Here is a 23,789-nt window from a genome sequence, read left to right as displayed (position 1 = left end):
TCCGATTTGGTTGGTTGTCTTTTTGTTTTATTAAAGGTTTCCTTTTCTGCGTAGAAGCTTTTTAGTTTGATATAGTCCAATTTATTTATTTTTGCTTTTGTTCCTCTTGCCAGTTCACAAAAACATTTCTAAGACTGATGTCAAGGACCTTACCACCTGTGTTTTTTTGTAATAATTCTATGATTCATGTCTTATAGTCAAGTCTTGATTTTGAATAATTTTTGTATATAATGTAAGAGTGGTCTAGATTCAGAGGAGTTAGTCTTGGAAAGAAGAAACACTAAGAGGCAAAAAAGGTGAATATATAGAAAATTTGGAGATAAGAATAAGAGTATGGTAAAAAAACAAAACATCTTTTGAGTTGAGGAAGATATTAACTGGTTTTTTCTAGTGTTTCTGAACTCGATAAATGCTTCTGTGGTCTATCGATTATCACGCTATCTTTGGTTCCTCTTCTTACCCCATCTATTTAATTGCAAAGTCTAGTTAATTCTGCTTCTTACATACTTAAACAATCTCTTTATTTCTTCATTTTTGGCCTTCTTATATTTCTACCAATGAACTTGAATCCAGCTAGATATTTCCTACTCGTCTTTTGATGAAGTATTAAAGTATTTCCATGTTTAGAAATACGAATTCTGTGGTACCTACCAGAGATATTTGAAGCACTCAAACAATATCTCATCAGTTCTCACAAGCTCTGTTAAGTAGCTATCAAAGAATGTTTCCATTTTACCTTGGAGAAATTCAGAGACCAAATATCTCAAAATTAGAACAGAAGCATTATCTTATTCATCTTTTCTGAATATAGACTAGATAAAATCCACCACAGAAATTTTAAGTGATTTTTAAAATTCCTCCTATCTATACTTCTACCAAAAAGATAAAAATCACTAAACATTAAAAGTGTAAACAGCACCATAAATTTGAGAGGAGAAAAATGCATAATTGAACTGCCTCTGTATCAAATCTAATGAATTCATTCAGCATGTTTAAGTGCCTGGTAAAACAAAGCTGCTCAGCTTTTCTGCAAATTCTTTGTAAATTTTTTTTGGTGCCAGAAGAGGGCAGAATCTTATTTCTTAAGTAGTAACAAAGACATAAAAACACAAAAAGGAAGACATAAGTGAAAAATTACCTGATTTAGTCCATAATTTCTGGTTATGTCTGATTGAGAACTTTTTTCTGATTACCCAGTTTCTTAAATATAACACAGAGTTTTCCATTTTCACTGAAATGGTCTAAAAATATGTTAATATTAAGATACAGTTTTACCAAATGTATTTCTTGATTCTCTTTTTTATATAAGTGAATAATAGTTTATAATTTGCTTTTAGCTAGAGAATGTCTTTTAGAGTGCTTAAAAATAATTGGGATTTTAAAAAGTAAAATATGGAAAGCATAAATTTGTAGAGCATAAAGAGGTTGAAGACAGAAGCTAAAATTTATGTAGTTAAGAATATTTGGTGAGTCTCTACTGTGTGTTCACCCCTGATGGTACAATGAAAAATGAAAGAAATAATATTTTATCCTTTTGGGACCTCACTTTTAAAGAGTTTGTAGTAAAATGGAAGACATGGCTCAGTGAGCTTTAAATGACCTTGTATAATCAAAACCAGGGACTGCGATAGAAACTCTTTACAGTTCAGAAAAGAGAAATCATTTGGTGTTCAGAATACAGTAGTTTTAAGACAACCACAGATCTAAGTAGAATTCGAGCAGAGCCTGAAGTTTTGAGTAAGCAGGGAAGAAAAAGAATTGACAGACTCAAGAAGTAAGTTGGGCAAGGAGAGGGACGTGTAGGGGACACCAAACTGGTGGTTGGAATAGAGGGTTTTCTTTTGAGGAAAACCAAGAAAGTAAGTTGAGCAAGAGCAAGTTGGATGGAAATTATATTTTAGAGTGCCTTGAAACCTAGGCAGAAGAGTTTAGGCTCAATACTGTAGGCAGAGTAGTTGTAGATTTTTTAGTAGAGAGTGAATTGTTCTAACAGTGGTTTGCAGGATTTGTAAATGGAATAGATAGGAGGCTGAGAAGATGAGAAGAGCCTGAACTAAGGCAATGGTAGTAGGAACATAAAAGAATAAAACTGGAAAATATTTCAAAGGAGAAACTATATGACATATAAGTGCAAAGCCTTCCCCAAGTCTCAGATCAACTCACAAGGCCTCTTAACTCAAAGTCGTTGGTTGTGTGCATTTTTCTGAGAATTGGGTCCATGTATTTCCTTAGAATCACAGAAACATCTGTATCCTTAAAAATAAAAGTTAGGAGTCATTGATTTGATAATAGGAATAAATTAGAAATATAAGGTCTGTGTCTCAGATTTGCTAGCTAGTTTTTTTAATTTAAAAATAAAATTATATGTATTGTCTATACATGTGTTTTAAATTAATGTGAATATGCAAATGTGAAATATTTTGATAATCATGTCAAAAGCAGTATAACCTACCCAGACAGTTTTTTCTGACAGTCAGTCCATTGGGTATAAGCAATAACTCTAGGTTCATCCCTGCCCTAACCCTCATCCTTGGGCCCATCCAGGACACTAGACTTTCTCTAAGACCCATAAACATGAGTGCCTTCTAATTGAATGCTACTCTTATCTCACAGCTATAAAAAAGACTTTTCCTAGTCCTCTGACATATATCCTATTTTTAAATTACCAAGTAATATATATAAACCTTTGGCGTGTAAGTGGAAGAGATCATCTTTGATAATCTCAGAGTATTATTCAATTTAAGATGTATGAATTGAGTTGTGAAATGTCAACACATTTAAATCCAAGCACTAGGGATTAGAAAAGGCCTCGACTTCATGAAGCCATATATTACTGCAGAGAAGGTTCTGGCCTTTTGTGAAGTGAATTTGGCAATCTGCTTTTCCTTTCATTTTATTTTCATGTGGGTTTTCTGAAATTTGAATTTTTGGATAATGTCTTTATTTTCTTACAAAAATTAGGAATTGCATGCATGGGAAAAAGTTGTCTTGATATAAAAAAAATTAGATCATTAGAATAACAGTATTCTACTGTGATTCAGGCACATTATTGCGTTATCACTTAAATAGTAAAACTGTCTGTTGGCTACATGAATTGATTTGGTACTTGGGTTGAAACATTGAGAGTACATTCCAAAACATAGCCAAGCTGGCCTCAGCTCATGCACAACAGATTGCCTGCTGCAAGTATAAATAACTTTATTTTTTAATTGAATCACTTTCATGCTTTTCTTTATATATTTGAGGAAAAATAGAAAAAGATGAGTGTTATTAGGAGCATTTGTTTTTTACTTGGGTTTATTTTAACGTTCTTAAAATATTTTTGACTTTATACTCTTAGTAAACTGCTTTCTAATTAAACATTTCACTGTTTTCAGTATTCTATGATTTTTGCCAAAATATAGTTTAAAAAAGAATCTACCAGCTTTCTTCATTGTAAGACAAAATTCCACATAATGAAAATCCTCTAAAAGGAATAATTTGGTTTCTCAGATTTAGAATGCCAGCTAGATTGGAATGTTAACAGAACTTTTTGTAAAAAAAAAATGCATTTTTCACTCTGATCTTTATGTAATGTACATGTTTTAAATACATTTATAGTAACTGTCTGGAGGTTAAGACTACTAATTCAATTCCTTTCAGTATAGGCTGTTAGGCAGTAAAAATACGACTATATTTTAAACAAGAAAATGTTCATGTGCCATAATATTTATAGTAAATTATATAACAGTTTTAGATGATGTCGTATGTTACACTGTATAAACTCTTTTCTTAAGCCAGACTCTTTGTATATATTATCTTTCAGTGATTGTACACAGTGGTATAGTGTTTCACTTGATATGATTTTAATCACTGTTAGGTTGAACTTGAAAGAAAGTTGGAATCTGCAACTAAGTCTAAACTGCATTACAAGCAGCAGTGGGGCCGAGCTTTGAAAGAACTTGCCAGACTTAAACAGGTATGTGGTTTATCACTGATGGATTATTCTTTTTATGTCTTTTTCCCTTGATTCTTTACAAGTTTGCATATTTGGCATTACCTGTTATGTTCAGATACCTATAGCTGGCTCTCCAGTGTTATTTTTGAGATTGGGGCTGTTTTTTTTTTTATGTGTTATATGTAAGATCCTCCTCTTTTAAAATTAAAAACAGAAATTTCTAGGTCCTTTTTTTTTTTTTTTAATTGCCAACTATCCTCTTCCCCAGAAGAAATGGGTTAATTTCTTTTACTTTCACTTCTAAAACTACCTTTCTTTTCCTTAGGATTGATTTCTTTCTATTGGGAATACCTTTTAGGGGAGAAATTTAAGGATAACTTAAAAAATGTCCTCAAATTTAAGAACATATTTTAAATGTTACTCTTAGGAAGACACAGTAATTTATTCAACTAAGGAATCACTGGGAATTTTTGTATAATTTTACACAAGTTTAAAAGTAATAGTTTCCTGAATTATTCTTACAGTTTTTCCCTTCCTGCTACTGATAACAAGTGCTATTAGCTTCATGAGAAATATATCTTAATTTTGGGTGTTATTTCTTCAAATGATTAAGATCAAATAAATTGTGAGCAAGATTTTTATTTTGAATCTAATCTACTTGACCTAAAACTTTTAAGGATCGACAATGGTTAGTTTATTCTAAGTTTTGTTTTTCTTTAGTGCGTGCTTTATTCAGAGTTGAATTTGGTACACAGGGTCTTTCAGATTTGTATTTTTCTTAGTGTGTCTTCATAACCATCAAATGCTATTAAACATCTTTGTGGTATTGTACTAAATGCTTACTGCCTTCACAAAGAAGTATGTACTAGACTACTTGAGAATAAATAAGGCAAACTGTGCCAACATAGCTTGTAGATGAGTTGAGATTATAAGCTTAATATAGTAGCCCCCCTCCACCTTATCTTCAGGGCATACATTCCAAGACCGCAGTGGATGCCTGAATAATACTGAATCCTATATACTCTTCTTCCTACACATACATAGGATAAAGTTTAATTTATCAGTAAGATTAACAATAACATAATAAAGTAGAATAATTATACTATAATAAAAGTTATGTTAATGTGGTCTTTTCCTCAAAATTTCTTATTGTACTGTACTCACCCTTATGATGATATGATATGGTGCCCATGTGATGAGATGAAGTGAGGTGAATGACATAGCATCAGGCTACTATAATGGTTACTTGTACACAAATGCTGCAATATTGTGACAGTTGATCTGATAACTTAGAGGGCTACTAAGTGACTAATGGGTGTATGATTTCATCATACTACTCAGAATGGTATGCAGTTTAAACTTACGAATTGTTTATTTCTGGAATTTTCCATTTAATATTTTCAGACCATGATTGACCATGTGTAACTGAAACCACTGAAAATGAAACCACAGGAAGGGGGACTTCTTTATTAACTGTAGTAAATATTTTATATATGTTCACAGGACTGAGGATAGACGAGTAAATAGTACTGCGGGCCTCCTATATTCATGGCACTGCCCTAGATTTATAGATTTAAGTAAAACAAGTCTTTCCTTCAGGGAGCTTGCAATTCAGTAATAGAGAAGAAAACTGTAAATATAACATTTACTGCCTCATAGTAGTAGGAGCCATGAAACAAACCATACAGAGTCCTCAGTACAGAGTTACATCTGTTTAATAGGACTCAGGAAAGGTGTTATAGAAGAGAAGGTATTTGAGATGGACCTCTGGGGTATTGGTTGTGATTTAGGAATGTAGTAGTGTGGGGGTACTGTAAATATGATGAATAGAATGATTATAGCAAAGAGGCATGAAGTCAGAAAGCATGGACTCTAATTGGAGAACAGAGGAGGGCTCATTTTAGAGGTCATTTCAGGTAATAAGAACCAGAACTTAAGTGGTAGCGGTGGAAACAGGATGAGATTCTTTTAAAAGACATGGTTTTGGTAGGTTCTTTATAGCACAATATACCCGATTGGAATAGAGTAGAAAGTCAATGATGATGGTAAGAGCTCAAGCCTTAGTATCGGAAATGTGGTTATTAAGACAAAAAGTTGATTGCAGTGTGGAAAGGAGATAGGACTTACAAGTTTGGACATTTTAATTTTTACAGAAAGAAATTTAGCAAGCTGTTAGAAATATGGCTCTAACGTTGGGAGGATGACTGGACTTAATCTGTTTTTAAGTGATCCTTTACAGAGTGATAATTGAAGCTATGACAGAACTCAGGATTCTTATGTTTAAGGAGAAGGAAGGGAAATAGCAACTAGAGAGAAAGAGGAAGATAATTATAATGATACTAATAGAACAGTTAGTATTAGTTGAAGGCTTACTATATGCCAAGTGTTGTGCTTTCATATATTTTCATTTAATCCTAACCAAGATCCTTATATAGCAGGTCATATGATTCTCATTTTATACATGAGAGAAACTGAGACTTAGAAAAGTTTAGTAAGTTACACATGATCCCAAAGGTACTAAGTGATAGAGCTAAGGTTGGAACTATTTAATCAGAGTCCAGGCTCAGGTTTTTTCCCCTTTATAATGTTATAGTTTCATTCCATAAAAGCCAAATAATGAAAGAATTTCCAGGAGTAGAAAGTAAGCCATGGAAGACTTCAGGGACTTCTGACAGAGTATTGAGGCAGAAGAAGTCATGATTTGGCATATATTAGCAAGGAAAATAGCATCATTGACTGTTAGATCAACTAACTCTGATAATGAGAATCGAAGTGGCTTTGAGAGAGATGCAGCTAATATAAAGTCATGATGCCAAGATATTTACATTATATGTAGTCCATTAGGGAGGAGTCACTGTGGAATTGGGAGCAAGGAAATAATGTGATGAGTATCTCTTAAAAATAACAGGATACACGTTCTGTCAGAGGCAGATATGCAGTAGTTTAGAACAGGCCTTGGAGTCAAGACCTGGGTTTTATCTTGGCTGTACCTCTTAACAACCTCTGCAGCTTGGGTAATTTAACTTTTCTGATTGGTCTCCTCATTTGTACAGTGAAGTTTTTCCCACAGGTTGTTCTGAGAATTGTAGTTTTTAAAGCATTTAATACAGTGTTTGGTATATAGTATGTGCTCAGCAAATAGTAACTTGTTAAAAGGAGCTGAGCCATAAAGCTATTGTGTAATGTTCTTGGTTTCAGTCGATCTAATTAGATGGTAGCTTTGAACATTGATAAACAGGATAAATATTGGAAGGATTTGTGACTGACTAGCTATTTACAGAAATGATAGGCACCAACAAATTAAAAATTTTTAAGTATAGAGAACAGGCAGGAGGTTGTCGTATAGTAATAGCGATAGGGGAGTAGGATAGGATATAACTTGAATTATAACAGTACTTTATATTTGGATGGTAATTTTAGTAGATATTCTTTAGAAAACTGCACAGAAAGGAAAAGAAAACACATAAGGGCTAAATGTGCAGATATGCAAGAATGTCAGTAGGTATGCTCCCTAAAGTTTGGGTATAAAGAGATGAGAGTGCATTAAGTCTGAAGAAACACTTATAGCTATTTTATTTGTTCATTCTTTCATCCAGCAAGTACTATTTAAGAGCCTACTCTGCACCTTGCACAATGGTTAATGCTATAGTTACAGAAGTTTTCTCCCATGAGGAACTTAGAAGTTCATCTGAGAAGACTGATATTGAACAAGAATATAACAGGGTGATGAGAAATGCAAATAAAGATAAGTATTAGAAAAACAAAAAGACAACTGGGTCATTGTTGTATTTCGTCACTCAAAGCTAAGGGAGAAACATTTCAAAGGCAAGTTTTAAATATCACTCTTAGATTTGAAATTATTTCACATAATTTCTGGGGAAGACATAGAAGATGGTACCTACCACTGAAGAAGTTGTAGAATGAAGAATAAGAGACTTATGCTATGGTAATTGATTATAAGGCTTTGCCAAAATTAGTAATGAAAAGGTGTAAAAATGTTAGTTGCTAATTGAGGCATTTCCTTTGGAGAAACAAGTAATTATTAATTATTAAAAGAATTTCATCATATTTGTCATGTATCTTATTAAGAAATATCCACACAAGTACTTTTTACTTTGAGTAAATTATGTTCGTGTGTGTATATTGACAGATAACATTGTTTTCACTGAGATAGTTTTTAAAAAGCACGAAAGTAAATAATATTCTAAATAGAAGCCCCCACGTTCATGGCTCTTCGTTAGTGTTACAGTGAGATACTGAGGTAGTCTCTCCTTTATCTTTATATTTGATCCATTATTTTCTGCGTTTTTCTATGTATTTTCTACCATCTTTAACCATTGGCAAAGTAATTTTAACTATTTGTTCCTCATAAGAGAGAGGCTATCCCAAAAGTTCAGATGCCTCCTTTCACTTGAGTTACTGTAAGTGTATTAAGAAGAAAACAATGTTAAATTACTAGTTCAACCCTACACTTCTATTTCACCAAAGAAAATAGCCTCATTCTGTGAATGTAGTGATCTTCATTACAGACCAGTTCTATTCCTTATTCCACAAACTTTCTGCTTTAGAAACAACACTGCAGACAGATTTCGAGGTCAGTAGGAACCATTGATGTTCTACAGACCACATTCGGGATGCAGCACTTTAAGAAATGGAATAGACCTTGGAATTACTAGAGTGAATTGTGCTCTGCCACTAGCTGTTTTTGGAAGGTTAAAATTAATAAATGACTTTATCCAAAAGAGAATTCATATGTGTAAAAATTACTTCAAATTTTTGCTAAAACTTTTTATTGAAAACACATTGTGTTTGAATATAAAATTGGAATTCTCTGCTTTTGTTCAGGAGATTGTTTGTGCAACTTTTTGTTTAAATTGGATTAGTACCATGTTAATTTTACATTGCCTCTGGTGAATAGCCACAGGGCTATAATCTCTGCCAGTAATTTGTCACAGCAAAATCCTCTGGAGGGCCATACAAAACATTTGTGTAGTACGGATTAGACAGCAAAAGCCATATCTTAGATTGTTAATAAATGTTAATGACAAAACCCAGCTGGTAGGGCTTGGAAGTAAGATCTAATGCTTGGTGCCTATTGCCAAAAGAATGTTTAAACAGATTTCCATTACTCAGAGGTGACCTAGTGTATAGCCAATTTGTGAATTAAAAAATCATAATCTTCTAATTATTTAGGGAAAAATCTTTTCTTCAGATTCACAACCATAAGGGTCTGTTTCCAAGTTGTAAACTTTTTGATCTTTGGTAATTAGGTAGGTGACAGCTGTAAAATATAAATAAGTATCACTTAAAATGGGTCCTAACTTAGAAAACAGATATGTAATATCCATACATTCTGGACTTGAGATCTTTGGTATACTTTTCTAACACTAACTTTAAGAAGTGTTAGTTGTGAGAAACTTAAGGGGTAATTTTTTTTTCCATCTCCATGAAAATATACCATAGAAGTATTTTTAAACCAAAGCAAATACTTGAATTAAATTGTTCTATAAATATCCAAGATTATCACTTTACTCCTTGTGTTCTAAATAACATATTTACTTAAAAACATTTCTTGACACTTTAGAACATACTTACATAGGAGAATAAAAGCCATTACTTTTTTTAAAAGCATTGTTAAGAGGTATGAATTTATTGTAGAAAATGAAAATTTTTATTACGTCAGATATATTAAAGCTATGTTTGTTCCCAGGATAAGACACAGAACTAAGATTTTGGGTAGGATGTGGGTCCCTTACCATATTTGTGCACAGTAGATCTGTTTAAAACTAAGCTGATATATTTAGTTAAAACAACACAGACTTCATTGGCCGACATCAGCGCTATCTTGTCCAGCCTCCTGCTTATCCACTCAGTGTAATTAATTTGATTAATTTATAAGTAATTTAGCCAAGGATAGGATGTAAATCTTTGTTTAAGAAAACAGTTGGAGGTCCAAGTCGTGGTTAAAAACTGTGTCTTGAAACCATCCAGGCCCTCCTACTGACTTGTCAGCTCTGGGTTATTTTCAGAAAACTTTACTTGAGTTCCTTAGTTTAGTTGTAAGTTTTTTCCCACAGACTTACATGGTATGTGTGAGTGGGAGAGTAAGTAGTGGCCACATTTTAGCCACTGTTTAGTCTAGTGTATGTATGTTTACATCTCCTCTCTGGATTTATAGGCCGCCAAGGCGAAATAAAGATTATACTCACTTGATTGAGGACCCTTTAACCTAGAGCACCTGGCAGGAGAGAGGATTTCTTTTTACTAACCTCTAATTTTTGTGTGTGCATGTGTGATTATTATTAATGCTGGATCCTTGGTTAAAAATTCATGACATTTAAAGGCTTTTCTTATGTTTTAGAACAAAAATATTTCAAGTTTTATCAAGTTAAAATTTTACAAGGTAACCTAAAATCAGTTTACTTTTTTTTCTCCTTGCAATTTTACTTGCTCAGTGTAAAAAAAATGCCAATTTTGCAGCACAGAAATTTTTTTTTTTAATTACCAGTAACCTTATCCCCTCCTCGAGAAATAATAATTTGGTGTACGTTTCCTTTTTAATAGTTTTTAAATGAAATATATTGTACATTCCAAAGAGAAAAAAAAAAAAAGATTCTTATATACCGCAACTGGCACCTCCTAGGTTATGAAACAGAGCATTATCAATGCTTTGGAAGTCCTCTGTACACCTTTTCTCAACTACATCCTCTCCAGGGGTAATGACTTTCCTGTATTTGGTATTTATTATTCTTTTGCTTTTCTTTACAATTTTATAAGATATATTTTAAATATAGGTAAACAACACGTTACTTTTGTATGTTTTTAAACTTTATATACATTAGATCATTCTCTTTGAATAATTATTCTGTGACCACTTATGTGACTCAAAATTGTTTTTGAGATTTTGCTATTTGACGCAAGTGGCTATATATCATTTTTATTGCTTTATAAAACTTAAATATATGACTATATCACAATTTAGTTTTCTTTCAGTAGACACGTTTTTCCTAAACTTTCTTTTAATACAACACTGAAAATTTCTGTACGTGTAAGAGACATGTAAGTGTTTTAGTGTTTATATCTAGAAGTGGAATTTTTGTTAATAGGGTTTGCTCATTTATTCTGCTTCACTAAATAGTGCCAAGTTGCTTTCTAAATTGGTTGTACAAATCTAGTTCCCAAGAGTGGTGTATAATTGTTGTTATTCTCCACACTATGTCCAATACTTGGCTGTTATCAGCTGTATTAATTTTTTCCAGTTTGGTGGGTCTGAAAATTTTTTGGCTTAAATTTTCATTTCCCTGTTTGACTTTGAACATCTTTTCATGTTTATTAGCTACTTACACCTCTTCACTGTGGAACACCTTTTTATGTCTTTTGCTCAGTAGAAGTAAATCAATGGGTAATCGGATTTTGGAGTCACTAGATACAGAGTTTGAAATAACTATTGTCACCATGTTCTAGAAAATAGCTGATATGACAGGAAAATGTAGTAGAGAAGTAAAATCTTTTGAATCATATAGAAATTCTGGAACTGAAAAGTATTGCAAGTAAAATGTACAAATTCAGTAGATGAATTAATAGTCGGTTAGGCTTAGGAGAAGCAAGGATGTATGAACTGAAGATAAGTCAGTTAATAGTATCAAAAGTGAAACAGGGAGAAAAAAAAGATGAAAAATATAACAAAGAACATAAGTGACATACTGGATAGAGTACATGAGACTGATTACCTCTGTGTAACTACAGACCCCTGTCTTAGTTTATGTGGGCTGCTATAACAAAACATTACAGACTCTGTGGCCTATAAACAACAGAAGTTTGTTTCTCACAATTCTGGAGGCTGAAAGTCTGAGATCAGGGTGTGCTCCTGGTCAGGTTCTGTGTCTGTGAGGGCCTGCTTCCCAGTTTATAAATGGCCATCTTTTTACTGTGTCTCCACATTGCTAAAGGAGCTAGGGGGTTAGAGACCTCTTTTATAAGGGCATTAATCCCATTCATGAGGGCTTTCCTTCATGACCTCTTCACCTTCTGAAGGCCCCACCCCCTGACATTATCACATTGGAGATTAGGTTTCAAAATAAGAATTTTGGGGAGATACAAATATTCACCCTATAGCATCCCCTCAGGAGAAAATAGAGAATGAGGAAGGGAAGCAATATTTGAAGAGATACTGCTTAGAATTCTGTAAAAATGAGAAAGATAACAGCCATAGATTCAAGAATATCTATTAACCCTCAGCAGGATAAATACAAAGTAAACTATATCTAGATGCATCATAGTAAAATTGCCCAAATCAAAGAAAATCTTAAGCTGTGGGAGTAGAGGGAGACATTGTCTTCATAGGAGCAACAATAAGACTGACAGATGACTTTTCAACAGAAGTGAAGGAATTCATAAGACAGTAAAATAATGTCCTTGAAGTACTGAAAGAATAACTACCAACCTAAAGTTCTGTCCCCAGTGTAAATATCCTTCATAAATGATATTGATATTAGACTTTTCAGACTAACAAAAAATTGGGAGAATTTGTCATGGCAAACCTGAAGTAAAAATTACTTGAAAGTATTCTTTAGGCAGAAGGAAAATGATCTCAAATGAAAGCAGGAGAGAAAGCAATGGAAATATCTGACTATCAATGCTGATCGTCGAAAAACAACAGTAACAATATTTGTTGGGTTAAAATATGCATAGAATTAAAATTCATGACAAAAATAGTAAAATGATATGAAAGGATAAAGTGATAAAAGTATGTTGATCTGAAATTATCTGTAAAAGTTCTAATGTATATTAGTTTTTAAAAGGAGAAAAAGTGAATAACAAGCTGATAGAAAGGAAAAATTGAACAAAATATTAATCTAAAGACAAGAAAAGGGTCATAAAATATGTGGAACAAGTAGAAAATAGTAATATGTAAAGATTTAAACCCATATTTATCACCAAGTACTTTACATATCAGTGGACTAAATACTCCCCTTAAAGACAAACATTAAATTAAAAACTGAACTTAAAAGCAGGATGCTACTTATAAGGGACACACCTTAAATATAAAGATACAGAATGGTCGAGTTTAAGGAGAGAAAAAACTATATATTATGTTAATATTAACCAAAAGAAAATTGGTCTAGCAATACTTGTGTCCGGCAAAGTACACTTTAGGGTGAGGCATTACTGTAGATAGTTTTCATAATCATAAAAGGGTCAGTTCCCCTGGAAAATAACTAAGTTTATATGTGCCTGGTAACAGCTATGAATTTACATAAAGCAAAAATCAATAGACCTAAAAGGAGAAATAGACAAATTCGTAATAATGGTAGATTTTACAATAACTCTCCTGGGAACTGATAGAGCAAACAAATAACATAAAATCAATAAGGATTTAGAAGATTTAGACAGTACAACCATTGGTATATATAAAACACTTGATCAAAAAAGTTCAGAATACACATTTTCTAGTACACATGGAATATTTAGTGAAATTGTTCATTTGTTAGATCAAGCAATTCTCTGCAAATTTTAGAAAATTAATGTAGAATATGTTCTCTGATGATAGTGAGATTAAGCTAGAAATTAATAAGAATTTTTAATCATTTGGGGGATATTTATAACATAGTATAATTCTAAGAACCCATGGCTAAACCGGAGACCCCAAGTGAAATTAGAAAATATTCTGAACTGAAAAATAATGAAAATACAGTATATCAAGACATGAAGACTTAATGAAAGCCATGCTTAAGGGGAAATATATAATCTTAAGTGCACTAAGAAAATAAAAGCATAAAATCTGTTCCCTTTCAAACAATAAAAGAACAAGAAATTAAAGAAATTAGAAGCAAGGAAATGATCAAAGTGAGTAAAAATTAATGAAATAGGAGGAAAATGTACAAGAAAATCAAAGGCAAAAGTTATTTCTTTGAAAGGAACCTCCTCCCTGGGCAAAGAGTGTTTAAGGACAAAATAAGAATAGGCACAAAATCCTAAAACCAGGAATTAAAAAATGGCATGAGACTACACATTCCAAAGACATTTAAAGAGATAAGAGGATAATATGAAAAATTTTATGTGAACTTGAGAAACAGAACCTACAAAACTGACACAAGAAACAAAATATAAGTAGCCATATAGATATTAGAGAAATTGAATCTTTAGTGAAAAACCTTCACAATGAAGGTTTCAGACCCAGATGGCTTCCCATATGAATTTTAGTAAACATTTTAGAAAGATATAACACTGATCTTAAATTGTTTCAGAAACTAGGAAGAGAGAACATCTCTTTTTTTCTTTAAATGAGAACAGCATTATATTTGTCCTAAAATCTAATAAAAGGACATTATAAGAACAAAATTGGCCAGTCTCATGAATATAGATATTAAACTTGTAAACATCACAGTGAAGTTTATTTATTAAATAAAGGTAAATTTGGCTATTTACTACCTTAATAAAAAAAAAATCAAGTGATGATATCAAAAATACAGAAAAACCCATTCATAATAACAATTCTTAGCAAACTCAGAATGTAAGGGAAATTTCTTAATCCAATAAATAAAGGGTATTTACATAAAACTTGGCTTTCTTAAAATAAGGATCAGGAATGAGAGAGAAAGATGTCCTTTATCACCATTTCTTACCAACATTATACTAAAGGTTCTAGCCAGTGTGATAGGCCAAGAGAAAGAAAGGGTGTTTCAGTTGTAAAGGAAAGAATAAAACTGCCATTATTTGCAGATGACACTTATAACTTAGAAAACAAAAAAGTGCCTATAGATAATCTACCAGAATTAATGAGTTTAGCAAGTTTGTGGGAAACAAAGTCAGTATGTAAAGATCAGTTCTTTATACTAGACACAATTAGAAAAAGAAAATTTTAAAACCCTACCATTTACAATAACATCTAAAATTACCAAATTCCTAGGAGCACAGAAAGATGTTACTCTTAGTATGTAGAGAAAGATATTAAACAAAATTAAAGTAGACTCAAGTAATTGAAGAGGCAAACCATGTTCACTGATTAAAGAATCAATATTATAAAGATGTTTGTTTGCCAAATCTGTAGATTCAGCATAATCATAATCAAATCCCAGCAGGACTTTTTTTCAGCCATAGAAATTGAGATGTATATGAAAATGCAGGAGTCGATAATAAGAAAATTATGAAGGACATTTTAAGCCAAAGGTAAACTTTCAGATATCAAAGAGTTATTTTTACAAGAGTTACAGTAATTAAGACACTATACTTTTAATGCAAGGATAGAGAAATAGATCAGGTTAGAGTCCAGAACAAACCTTATATGTATATGAACAGAGGTGACAAATGACGGATAATAGTGCCAAGCATAGAGTGAAATAGAGTTTTTTAGTAAATGTTGGTAGGTCAGTTGGAGCTCTATATGGGGAGAAGAAGAAATATGATCTCACACCATACACAGAACCTGTTGCATATGAACTGCTGGTCTCAATGAAGCTTCAAGAGAGTAACATAAGAGTCTTCAGGACTGAAGCAAAAAGTTTCTTAAATTGGACATAGAGGCACTAAACAAAAAAGAATAAATAAATTTGGACTATATTAAAATTAGGTCAAAAATACCATTAAAGCAGTGAAAAGGCAAGACAAAGAGTAGTGGAAAATATCTGAAATTTAAATAAGTGACAAATGACTTACCCAGTGTACATAAAGAACTGCAAATATCAGTAAGGAAAGATGGATAGCCAAGTAGAGCAAAGTGCCAAATGGTTGAACTTCATAAAAGAAGATACCCAGGTGCCATTAAAAATATTAATATGTTCAACCTCATTAGTCTTTGAAAAAATGCAAAATAAAATCACAATGAGATCACCACTACATACCATATTAGAATGGTTTAAATGAAAAAAATAATTGACATTACCAAGTGTTGGCAAGAATATGCAACATTGAAATGCTCACATGGAAGTATAAATTTGTACTACTTTCGAAAATTGACTACTACTGAAATTCTCATACCCTATGACCTGGCAGTTTGAATCCTGGGTATATAACCAAAAGAAATGCATACATATATGTGCCAAAAGGCATGTACCGTAATGTTCACATCAGCTTTATAATACAAAACTGGAAACTAACCCAAATTTTCCTCTAGCAGTGGGATGAATAAACTGTATATTCATCCAGTGGAATGCTAAACAGTAATGTAAATCATCAACTACATATAAGACTAATGAATCTGAAAAACAATATTAAGTGAAAGAAGCCAGACATAAAGTAATATATACTATTCAATTCCACTTATATAAAGTTCAAAGCAATCAAAACTTATTTGAGGTGTTAGAAACTAGGGTTGTAATCTTTGGGAAAGAATGAGTGGTTAGTGACTAGAAGGAGACACAGAGGGACTTTTGGGGTTCTGATAATCTGTTTCTTGATCTAAATGGTGGTTATGCAAGTGGTTCACTGTGTGAAGTTTTATCAAAATGTACAGTTGCAGTTTGGCAGTAAATGTTAAATGTTTTTAAAATAGGTGACATATACCTATTGATTGAGCTCTCCCATTTTGGGGTTCTGTCCTAAAGAAAGAAAAGCACCTCTCCCTAAAGGAATGTATAGAAAGATTCGTGAGCAATGTTAGATGATAGGGTGTTTTATTGCAGCATTGCTTGTAGTACCAAAAGTCTCTGTTATTCAGAGAGTGGCTGAAAATTCATAGAATATCCATTCTGTGGAATGTTACACATTTTTAAAGAAATTTTGTCATGTGCCATAGATTTTTATATGAGCCTGGAGAAAAGAGTGGAAAAGCATATTATTACATGAGGTGAGATTGAAATTAGTGACCAGTATAGGGACAGTTATTAAATTTTTCTTGGTACACCTTTGTAAGTTAACCATTTCTTAGATGCTTGCTCTAACCACCGGGCCTTGTGGCAGCTCATTGTGTTGACAGCAGACTTTTTCTTGTCTTCACTTTCTGTTTTCTTAAGATATTCAGCTAACCTCAGTCAGTGATTGGGCCATGAATGATTATGGCTTATAATGAGAAGGACATTTCTAGATAATACGTGATGCATAGAATTGGCAGTGTGTGGCTATATCATGGGTACTGTCTAATTGGGTTAATAATCACAAGTCAAAGTCATATGAAATATTTATTACTAATATTAAGGATCTGGCTTGTTTGTTTCTTTCAAGCGGGAGCAAGAAAGTCAAATGGCCCGTCTTAAAAAACAGCAGGAAGAATTGGAAGAGATGAGACTACGTTACCTGGCTTCTGAGGAAAAAGATACAGTTAAAACTGAGCGACAAGAATTGTTGGATATAAGAAATGAATTGAACAGGTATAGTAACTAGAACATTACATTTCTTCATACAAAAACAAAAGTCGTAGGACAACCTTTTAATTGGTCATTGCTCCAGGGAAAAGTATAATGTCAGGTCTTTCAAAATTAAAGTAGATCATATATAAAATGTAGCTGATTTGTACAATAGAAAATCTATGCCAAAGACCATTATTTCACTCACATTTTTTGCCATGAATCTAGCTATGCCAGATCTACTTAGCTTTTTTGTTTCTGGTCATAACATTAGTACTTTAAATTTTATTTTTATGTGACTCTTTCAGCAGTATTGCTATTTTAAGGTAATAGATTAAACTGAATTTTGAGTTACAAAAAGTATAAGAAATCTCAAATTTAGTTAATTATTAAATAAACAATAGCTCTTATTTATTGAGTCCTTACCATGTGCCAGGCCTTATTTTAAATGCCTCACATCCCTATCTCATTTTCTTTTATGTTCAAAGCAACTTTTTCCACGTTCTAGAGATGAAGAAACCAAGGATTAAAGAAATTAAAGTACCTTTTCCAGGGTCACTCAGCTAGTAAATCCCTGGAGCCAAAGTTGAAATCTGATTCCAGAGGCTGTGTTTTTAACTACTATGTTATGCTGGGCTTCTCTGTAGTGTCACGTTCATCTTAGTTACAATTTGAATTATTCTTATTAGAAAAGTCATCATTAGGAAGCAGCATAAGAACAAATTACAGTCTTTTTAGAGGGGAGTTTGGGGTAAGACTATTTAGCTTAGTTTATCAAGAGACTATTAATTTTGTTTCAGCAAAGCATACTGTCGTAGCTTGGGCTGCCATAAAGTACCATAGATTGGTTGTCTTAAACCACAGTAAGTTATTGTCTCTCAGTTTTGGAGGCTAGAGTTCAAGATCGGCATGCCAGCATGGTTGGTTTCTGGTGAGGACTCTCTTCCTGGCTTGTCAACAGCTGCTTTCCCACTGTGTCTTCACATGGCAGGGAGAGAGCAAGTTCTCTGATGTCTTTTCGAATAAGGGCACTAATCCCATTATGAGGTCCTCACCCTCATGTTCTCATCTAAACCTAATCATCTCCCAAAGATCATCATATTGGGGGTTAGGGCTTCAACATATTGATTTCGAGGAAGACACAATTCAGACCATAGCACAGACATTGACAAAATATCCCATGACATCGCCATGTATGGGCTGAGAAAACTTAGTCACTATATTAGGTAGGTTTAGAGCTGAATTAAATAACTACATTTAGAATATTAATGTATAAATATCAGTTAGTAAAGGTCAAGGCCTACAGTGCCATGCTACAGGACTCAGTTCAGGTCATTATCCTCTATTTATTCAGCAAATACGTATTTGGTGTCTACTATATTGTAGACTGGGAAGATGTTACAAATTAATTATAACATGATTCTTGCCTTTCAAAATTTTGCTGTCATATAGTTAATATCAGAGATATGTTCTAAGAAATGCATCATTAGGTGATTTTGTCATTGTGTGAACATCATACAGTGTGCTTACACAAACCTAGATGGTGTAGCCTACCACACTCAGGCTCTATGCTAGAGCCTGTTGCTCCTAGGCTACAAGCCTGTACAGTATGTTGCCATATAAAACAATATGAGATTAAATCAAGCACAAGAGAAAATAATGTAATCAAGGGATGTGATAAACCCGAGATGTATGAGGCTGCTGTGGGCATTGCAGGGCATACTGCTTACAGCAAACTTATTTTTTTTTATGAATAGAGTACACTAAAATGAAGATAAAAAGTATAGTATATACATAAACTAGTAACATAGTTTATCATCATTGTCAAGGTATTATGTACTGTCCATAATTGTATGTGCTGTACTTTTTTTGACTAGCAGCATCTAGGTCCATTTAAACCAGCATCACCACAAACATATAACGTGTTGCGCTCCGACGTACGATGGCTGCCACGTCGCTAGGCGATGCATGACTGCACAACACTCTTTTGGTTTCATTTTAGCAATCACATAAGCCTCTGCTGTTTGCTAAGTACTGTTTTATTGGCTTAAATGAAGATAGCCATTTGCCTATCAAATTTGTAGGTCATACAAAATTGAATCTTATCATTACTATCTTATTAAATTAGGATTCAGAACTGAAACCAACAAGATTAAATGTGTTAGAGACAAAAGCTGTCTTCTGTATAAATTGTTTAAAAATCTCTTAAGCAATGAGCAAGATATGAAAAAAATCATGTGAGAAAGCTTAGGAGGATTTAAGTGGCCACTAACAACAGTGTGACATTGCTGCCAAAGACCGAGTGCAGTTAGGGACATTTACAGAAGTCGTGTTCAGTACTCAGCATTGGTAAAATCACTGCCAGAGTGTTCTTAACCAGTGTATGACACACTGTAAGGGAAGTCAGCTACCTAGAGAGCTTCCAATGGAATGTGACCGAGAAGTGCTTTGGAGAATGAGGAATGTCGAACTTGAAAGAATTTGTAGACAGAGTAGGAGATAGCTGTCTTCACATATCTGGAGGGTTACCATATTTTCAAAAAGCAAATAGGTTATCCTCTTGAGAAGAATCATAGCCAGTTGTTATAAAGTGTAAGGGTGCATACTAAGTTCAACGTGAGAGGGAACTTACCAGAAGTTCTACAAAGCAGTAGGTTCCTAGCGAAAGTATGGGAGTGGAGTCCAGACAGAGTGTTTGTCAGCGAAGTAAAGCTTCTTTTGACAACTTTATGGGCTTCATCAGTTACAAGGTTCTGAAATCCTATTGTTGTCATGATTGATGATTTGCATCTTAGTGAAGATTTGGTAGGGATAATCTATTAAATGTGAAGAAATTCCATTTGTCCTATATGCATCAACAGATAGACAACGAAATGGTTGAATTTTCTGGTGCATCCTTTGGTTCCTATGTGTCATTAATTTGCCTGGAGGACGTCTTCCTCCAAGAGAACTAGAAAAATTAGGGTAGAGGAAACAGCTATTCAGAAATGTTCCCTGACGCATCCAAATGAATTGCTCAAATTGGTACCAGTATCCCAATAACCACATGATTTCTGCCCAGTCCCAAAAAATGGTGCCTGCACTACTTAGGATTCTTTTCTAAAAACAGATGGAGATATTTGATGTCCTTGGACTGCATATTTCCATTTTCATTTCTTTTGTGGGGGATCTTAAGAATCCGTTTGAGTTTCAGAGGGTCACCCAAACAAATGAACTGGGGCCCACTTCTCCTTGTCTGTCAGAGCAGGACTTAATCCTCACTGGCTCTTCCTCCCTCTTGCCTACTGCAAGTGTAAATTCAGAAGTGGATTTTGTTCTCAATGGCTTGGTTCCTCTGAAGACCATCTAGAATCAGGGGCTTAGACTCAACTGCTTTATCTTATTTAAAATAGACAAAATTTAGAAGTAGTTGCAAATTAAAACATTTTTGTAGCCAGTTACATAGAAGAATATAAAGTTATGTCTTAATTGTATGTTCTAAATTAAATTAAAACATACTCCATGCCCAAACTTGCCATACTATCCTTAAATATACTCTCCATTTTCAAGGCAATATGTATGATTAACAGTATTCCATTAGAAATACCCAAATCCTAGGCTGCCACCTGCTTTCCTTTCTTCCTTTTTTAGATGAGATTATCACAAACATCACTCGAAGATATCTATACAGTCTTAAAATGTACCTGCCCTTTGACCCAGGCATTCACATTTATAGCATTTCACTTTCTATGAGTAATTACTGAAATATGCTCCATACAGTAGGGACTTTTCTTCTTGTTTCACTGCAGTATTCCCCAAACCTAACACTGTTTGGTACAAATAAATGTTGAATGAATTTAGAAGAAAGTTTATGTTCAAAACAGCAAACACAACAAAGGTTTAACAACTTAAAGATCAGCAATAAAGGATGATTAAATAATGGCTCATCTAAATGATGGAATGTTATAAAGCCATTTAGAAGAACATTTAATGATGTTGGAAAACATTTGTTATATTAATAAGTGAAAAAATAGTATATAGCATTGCATATAATTTTTTAGAAAAATATATTTAAAATATGTGCACTAATTGAAAAATACAAAAAATTATTACTCAGATTGGTTATCTCTGAATAAGATTATGGTGATTTTACTTTTCTTTTTATATATTTCTAAAATTTCTACATTTTTCATGTATTTTATAAGAAAAACAAGTATTGCTTTTAAAACCGTTTTTCTTAAGTGTGCTAAACTCTGACCTGCCAAATGTAACACTAGTTTTTGTTTTCTTCCTGAAAATATTACTACAAATGTATTTTACCATTAAATCATTTTGTTTTTAAACAGCGTCGTTAAGAAAACCAAAACAATATTTGTTGCCTGCTAGAGTGGTTTTTGTTCTTGACTTCTCAGGTTAAGGCAACAAGAACAAAAACAGTACCAAGATTCCAGAGAGATTGCAAGTGGAAAAGTGGATAGCCCACATGGCAATGCATTGGAAGAAGGTTTGGATGATTATTTGACTCGCCTAATAGAAGAAAGGGATACTTTGATGAGGACGGGTGTGTATAATCACGAGGATCGAATAATAAGTGAACTTGACCGACAGATCAGAGAGGTTTTGGCAAAAAACAATACTGGTAATTAATAACATTTGGAAAATCTTTACAGATTCCAGGTCTAAATTTTCGTTTCATTGTAGAACCCTCAGAGGAAGGGAACATGGATGTTTTAAGATGCCATTTTCAATTTTTTATAAGCACAATTTTATATACTATTGTATAGTATTTATTTGATTTTATTTACTTTATGCTACCTCTCCCATTCTGATTTTATTTGTAATTGCATTTTATATACTCATTTTAAATGACCTTTCAGTGTTTCTCATAATTTTTAATTTCATGGCTAACTTTCGAAAACATCTTTTCACTAAATTTGTTCTAGGAGAAATGACTGTAGTGGTTTCCAGTTATATAACTTTGCATGTTGAGCCAAAAGAGTATATGTTGCACTTTAAAAATGTTGTGTCCTATTCATTTGAATATAGATATCCTAAAAGTGTAGACTAATTATAAATGTAACCAGTTTTTTAACTCATTTTAGATGTCCTGTTCTTTTAATTTATAACATTTGCAAGTGACAGGTTTGAAAACCGAAAGCAGGATCAATGCAGAGAAGCCATATGATAATATTGAATGACAAATCAGTCATTTATTTAAATAAAGTTAATACTATTAAACTTGTTTCGAGAACTATTGAATTTTCAAATTTTCAGCATACTTTTTAACTTTTAAGAATATGAACTCATAGCTTAAGGTCTTCCTTGTCCATCTCTGCTCAAGATTGCATTGTTTTCTTTTATTGAAAATAGAGATTTCTTTTTATTTTCTGGTAATAGTACGACTAGTTGTGAACTCTGTAATATAACATGGAAACAGACACTTAAAGGCTTTAGGTGAGAAAGTAGAGTGAAAATCTATTTTTTCTCTTCCTAATTTTAATCAGTCGTTTTTAAAAAGCACATGAGATTAAGTCGTTGGATTTATGTAGTGCCATGTCTCTATAAACTTTTAAGAATTCCTTTACATCATACTCTTCAGAGCCAACATTTGCCCTCAAAGCAATACTTCCTATGTCCTTTTATAGAATACTGAAAAGGTTTATTAGCAAATTTACAGATTAGGTGAGTCTTAAAATATGTAGTTTAAAATTTCTGATTCCTAAATATAATAAATTTAAGTATACACTTTGGGTAGTATATATACTACTTACTGATAACGTCCATAAAAGCACAATAGGCTCTTTGGTAACATTAAATTAATGTTCTGTTGTTTTCCAAAGAGGTATATTTCTTGCTCGGGAAATTAAAAGTCCCTACATGCATTATACTTTTATTTTTTTTTCCTTATTAACGAAGTATTAAAAACAACCCGGGAGTAAATAACAGAGAAAGAAATTACTGAATGAGAGAATAATGAATATGTGAATCATAGCAGGAATTTGAAATATTAATTATGGTTAGACATTTTCTCTCATTGATTTTTGTGCCACATGAATGGAACAGAAGTATTTTTGCTTCGAAAGGTCTCGGGTAAAATATGGTGACTGTGCCTTCAGTTGCACCGTGTGCTGCGTGTGACTGTTTTCAAACACTAGAGGGGGCCTTAGATTTAAAGAAACAAAAAAGACTTTTCTAAAATGGATGTGTGGTTTATTTTGCCTTCTGTAAAGTGATCTTTTGGCTGTGTATTTTAACAAATAAAATCACAATTGTATGTATCTTTGCATTTCTAAGCAGTTTTTTTATTCTAAATTGGGCACGTAGTTGGCACTTCCTGTATCCAGTCACTTTGTATTTTTGTTTTTTAAGCGCTTACATTGCATATACTTTTTTCTATGTCTTAAAGTCAGAAGTCTGGAATGTTAACACCTTTTTGTAGTCCTTCAGCAACAGCCATTTCATTCGTATGTGGCATTTAACATATTTACGCTGATCACCTTACTGAATTATTGTCAGTCCCTGGGAGTTGACTATGACCACAGTAAGTGAAAAAGAAGGAGCAAGTGAGTGAATACGTTTCTTCATTACTACAT

At 33.0% G+C, this 23,789-nt stretch overlaps 1 protein-coding gene across 2 annotated transcripts in view; it reads left to right on the top strand.

The window, feature by feature from the left end:
* The window catches only part of CEP120 (centrosomal protein 120), a 66,819-nt gene extending 43,339 nt beyond the window's left edge, over window positions 1–23,480 (top strand). For both annotated transcript variants that reach the window (XM_006913321.3, XM_006913320.3), the window contains exons 19-21: window positions 3,860–3,958; window positions 17,096–17,241; window positions 21,609–23,480. In XM_006913321.3, coding sequence (XP_006913383.1) covers window positions 3,860–3,958; window positions 17,096–17,241; window positions 21,609–21,843 — 480 coding nt within the window. In that variant the 3' untranslated portion in view covers window positions 21,844–23,480. The remainder of the gene's footprint in view (window positions 1–3,859; window positions 3,959–17,095; window positions 17,242–21,608) is intronic.
* Window positions 23,481–23,789: the final 309 nt, after the last annotated feature.

The sequence above is a fragment of the Pteropus alecto genome, unplaced genomic scaffold (assembly GCF_000325575.1).
Source record: "Pteropus alecto unplaced genomic scaffold, ASM32557v1 scaffold20, whole genome shotgun sequence".
Lineage (NCBI taxonomy): Eukaryota > Metazoa > Chordata > Mammalia > Chiroptera > Pteropodidae > Pteropus > Pteropus alecto.
Note: the sequence above shows the minus strand (reverse complement) of the source record. Positions and strands in the feature narration are given on the sequence as shown.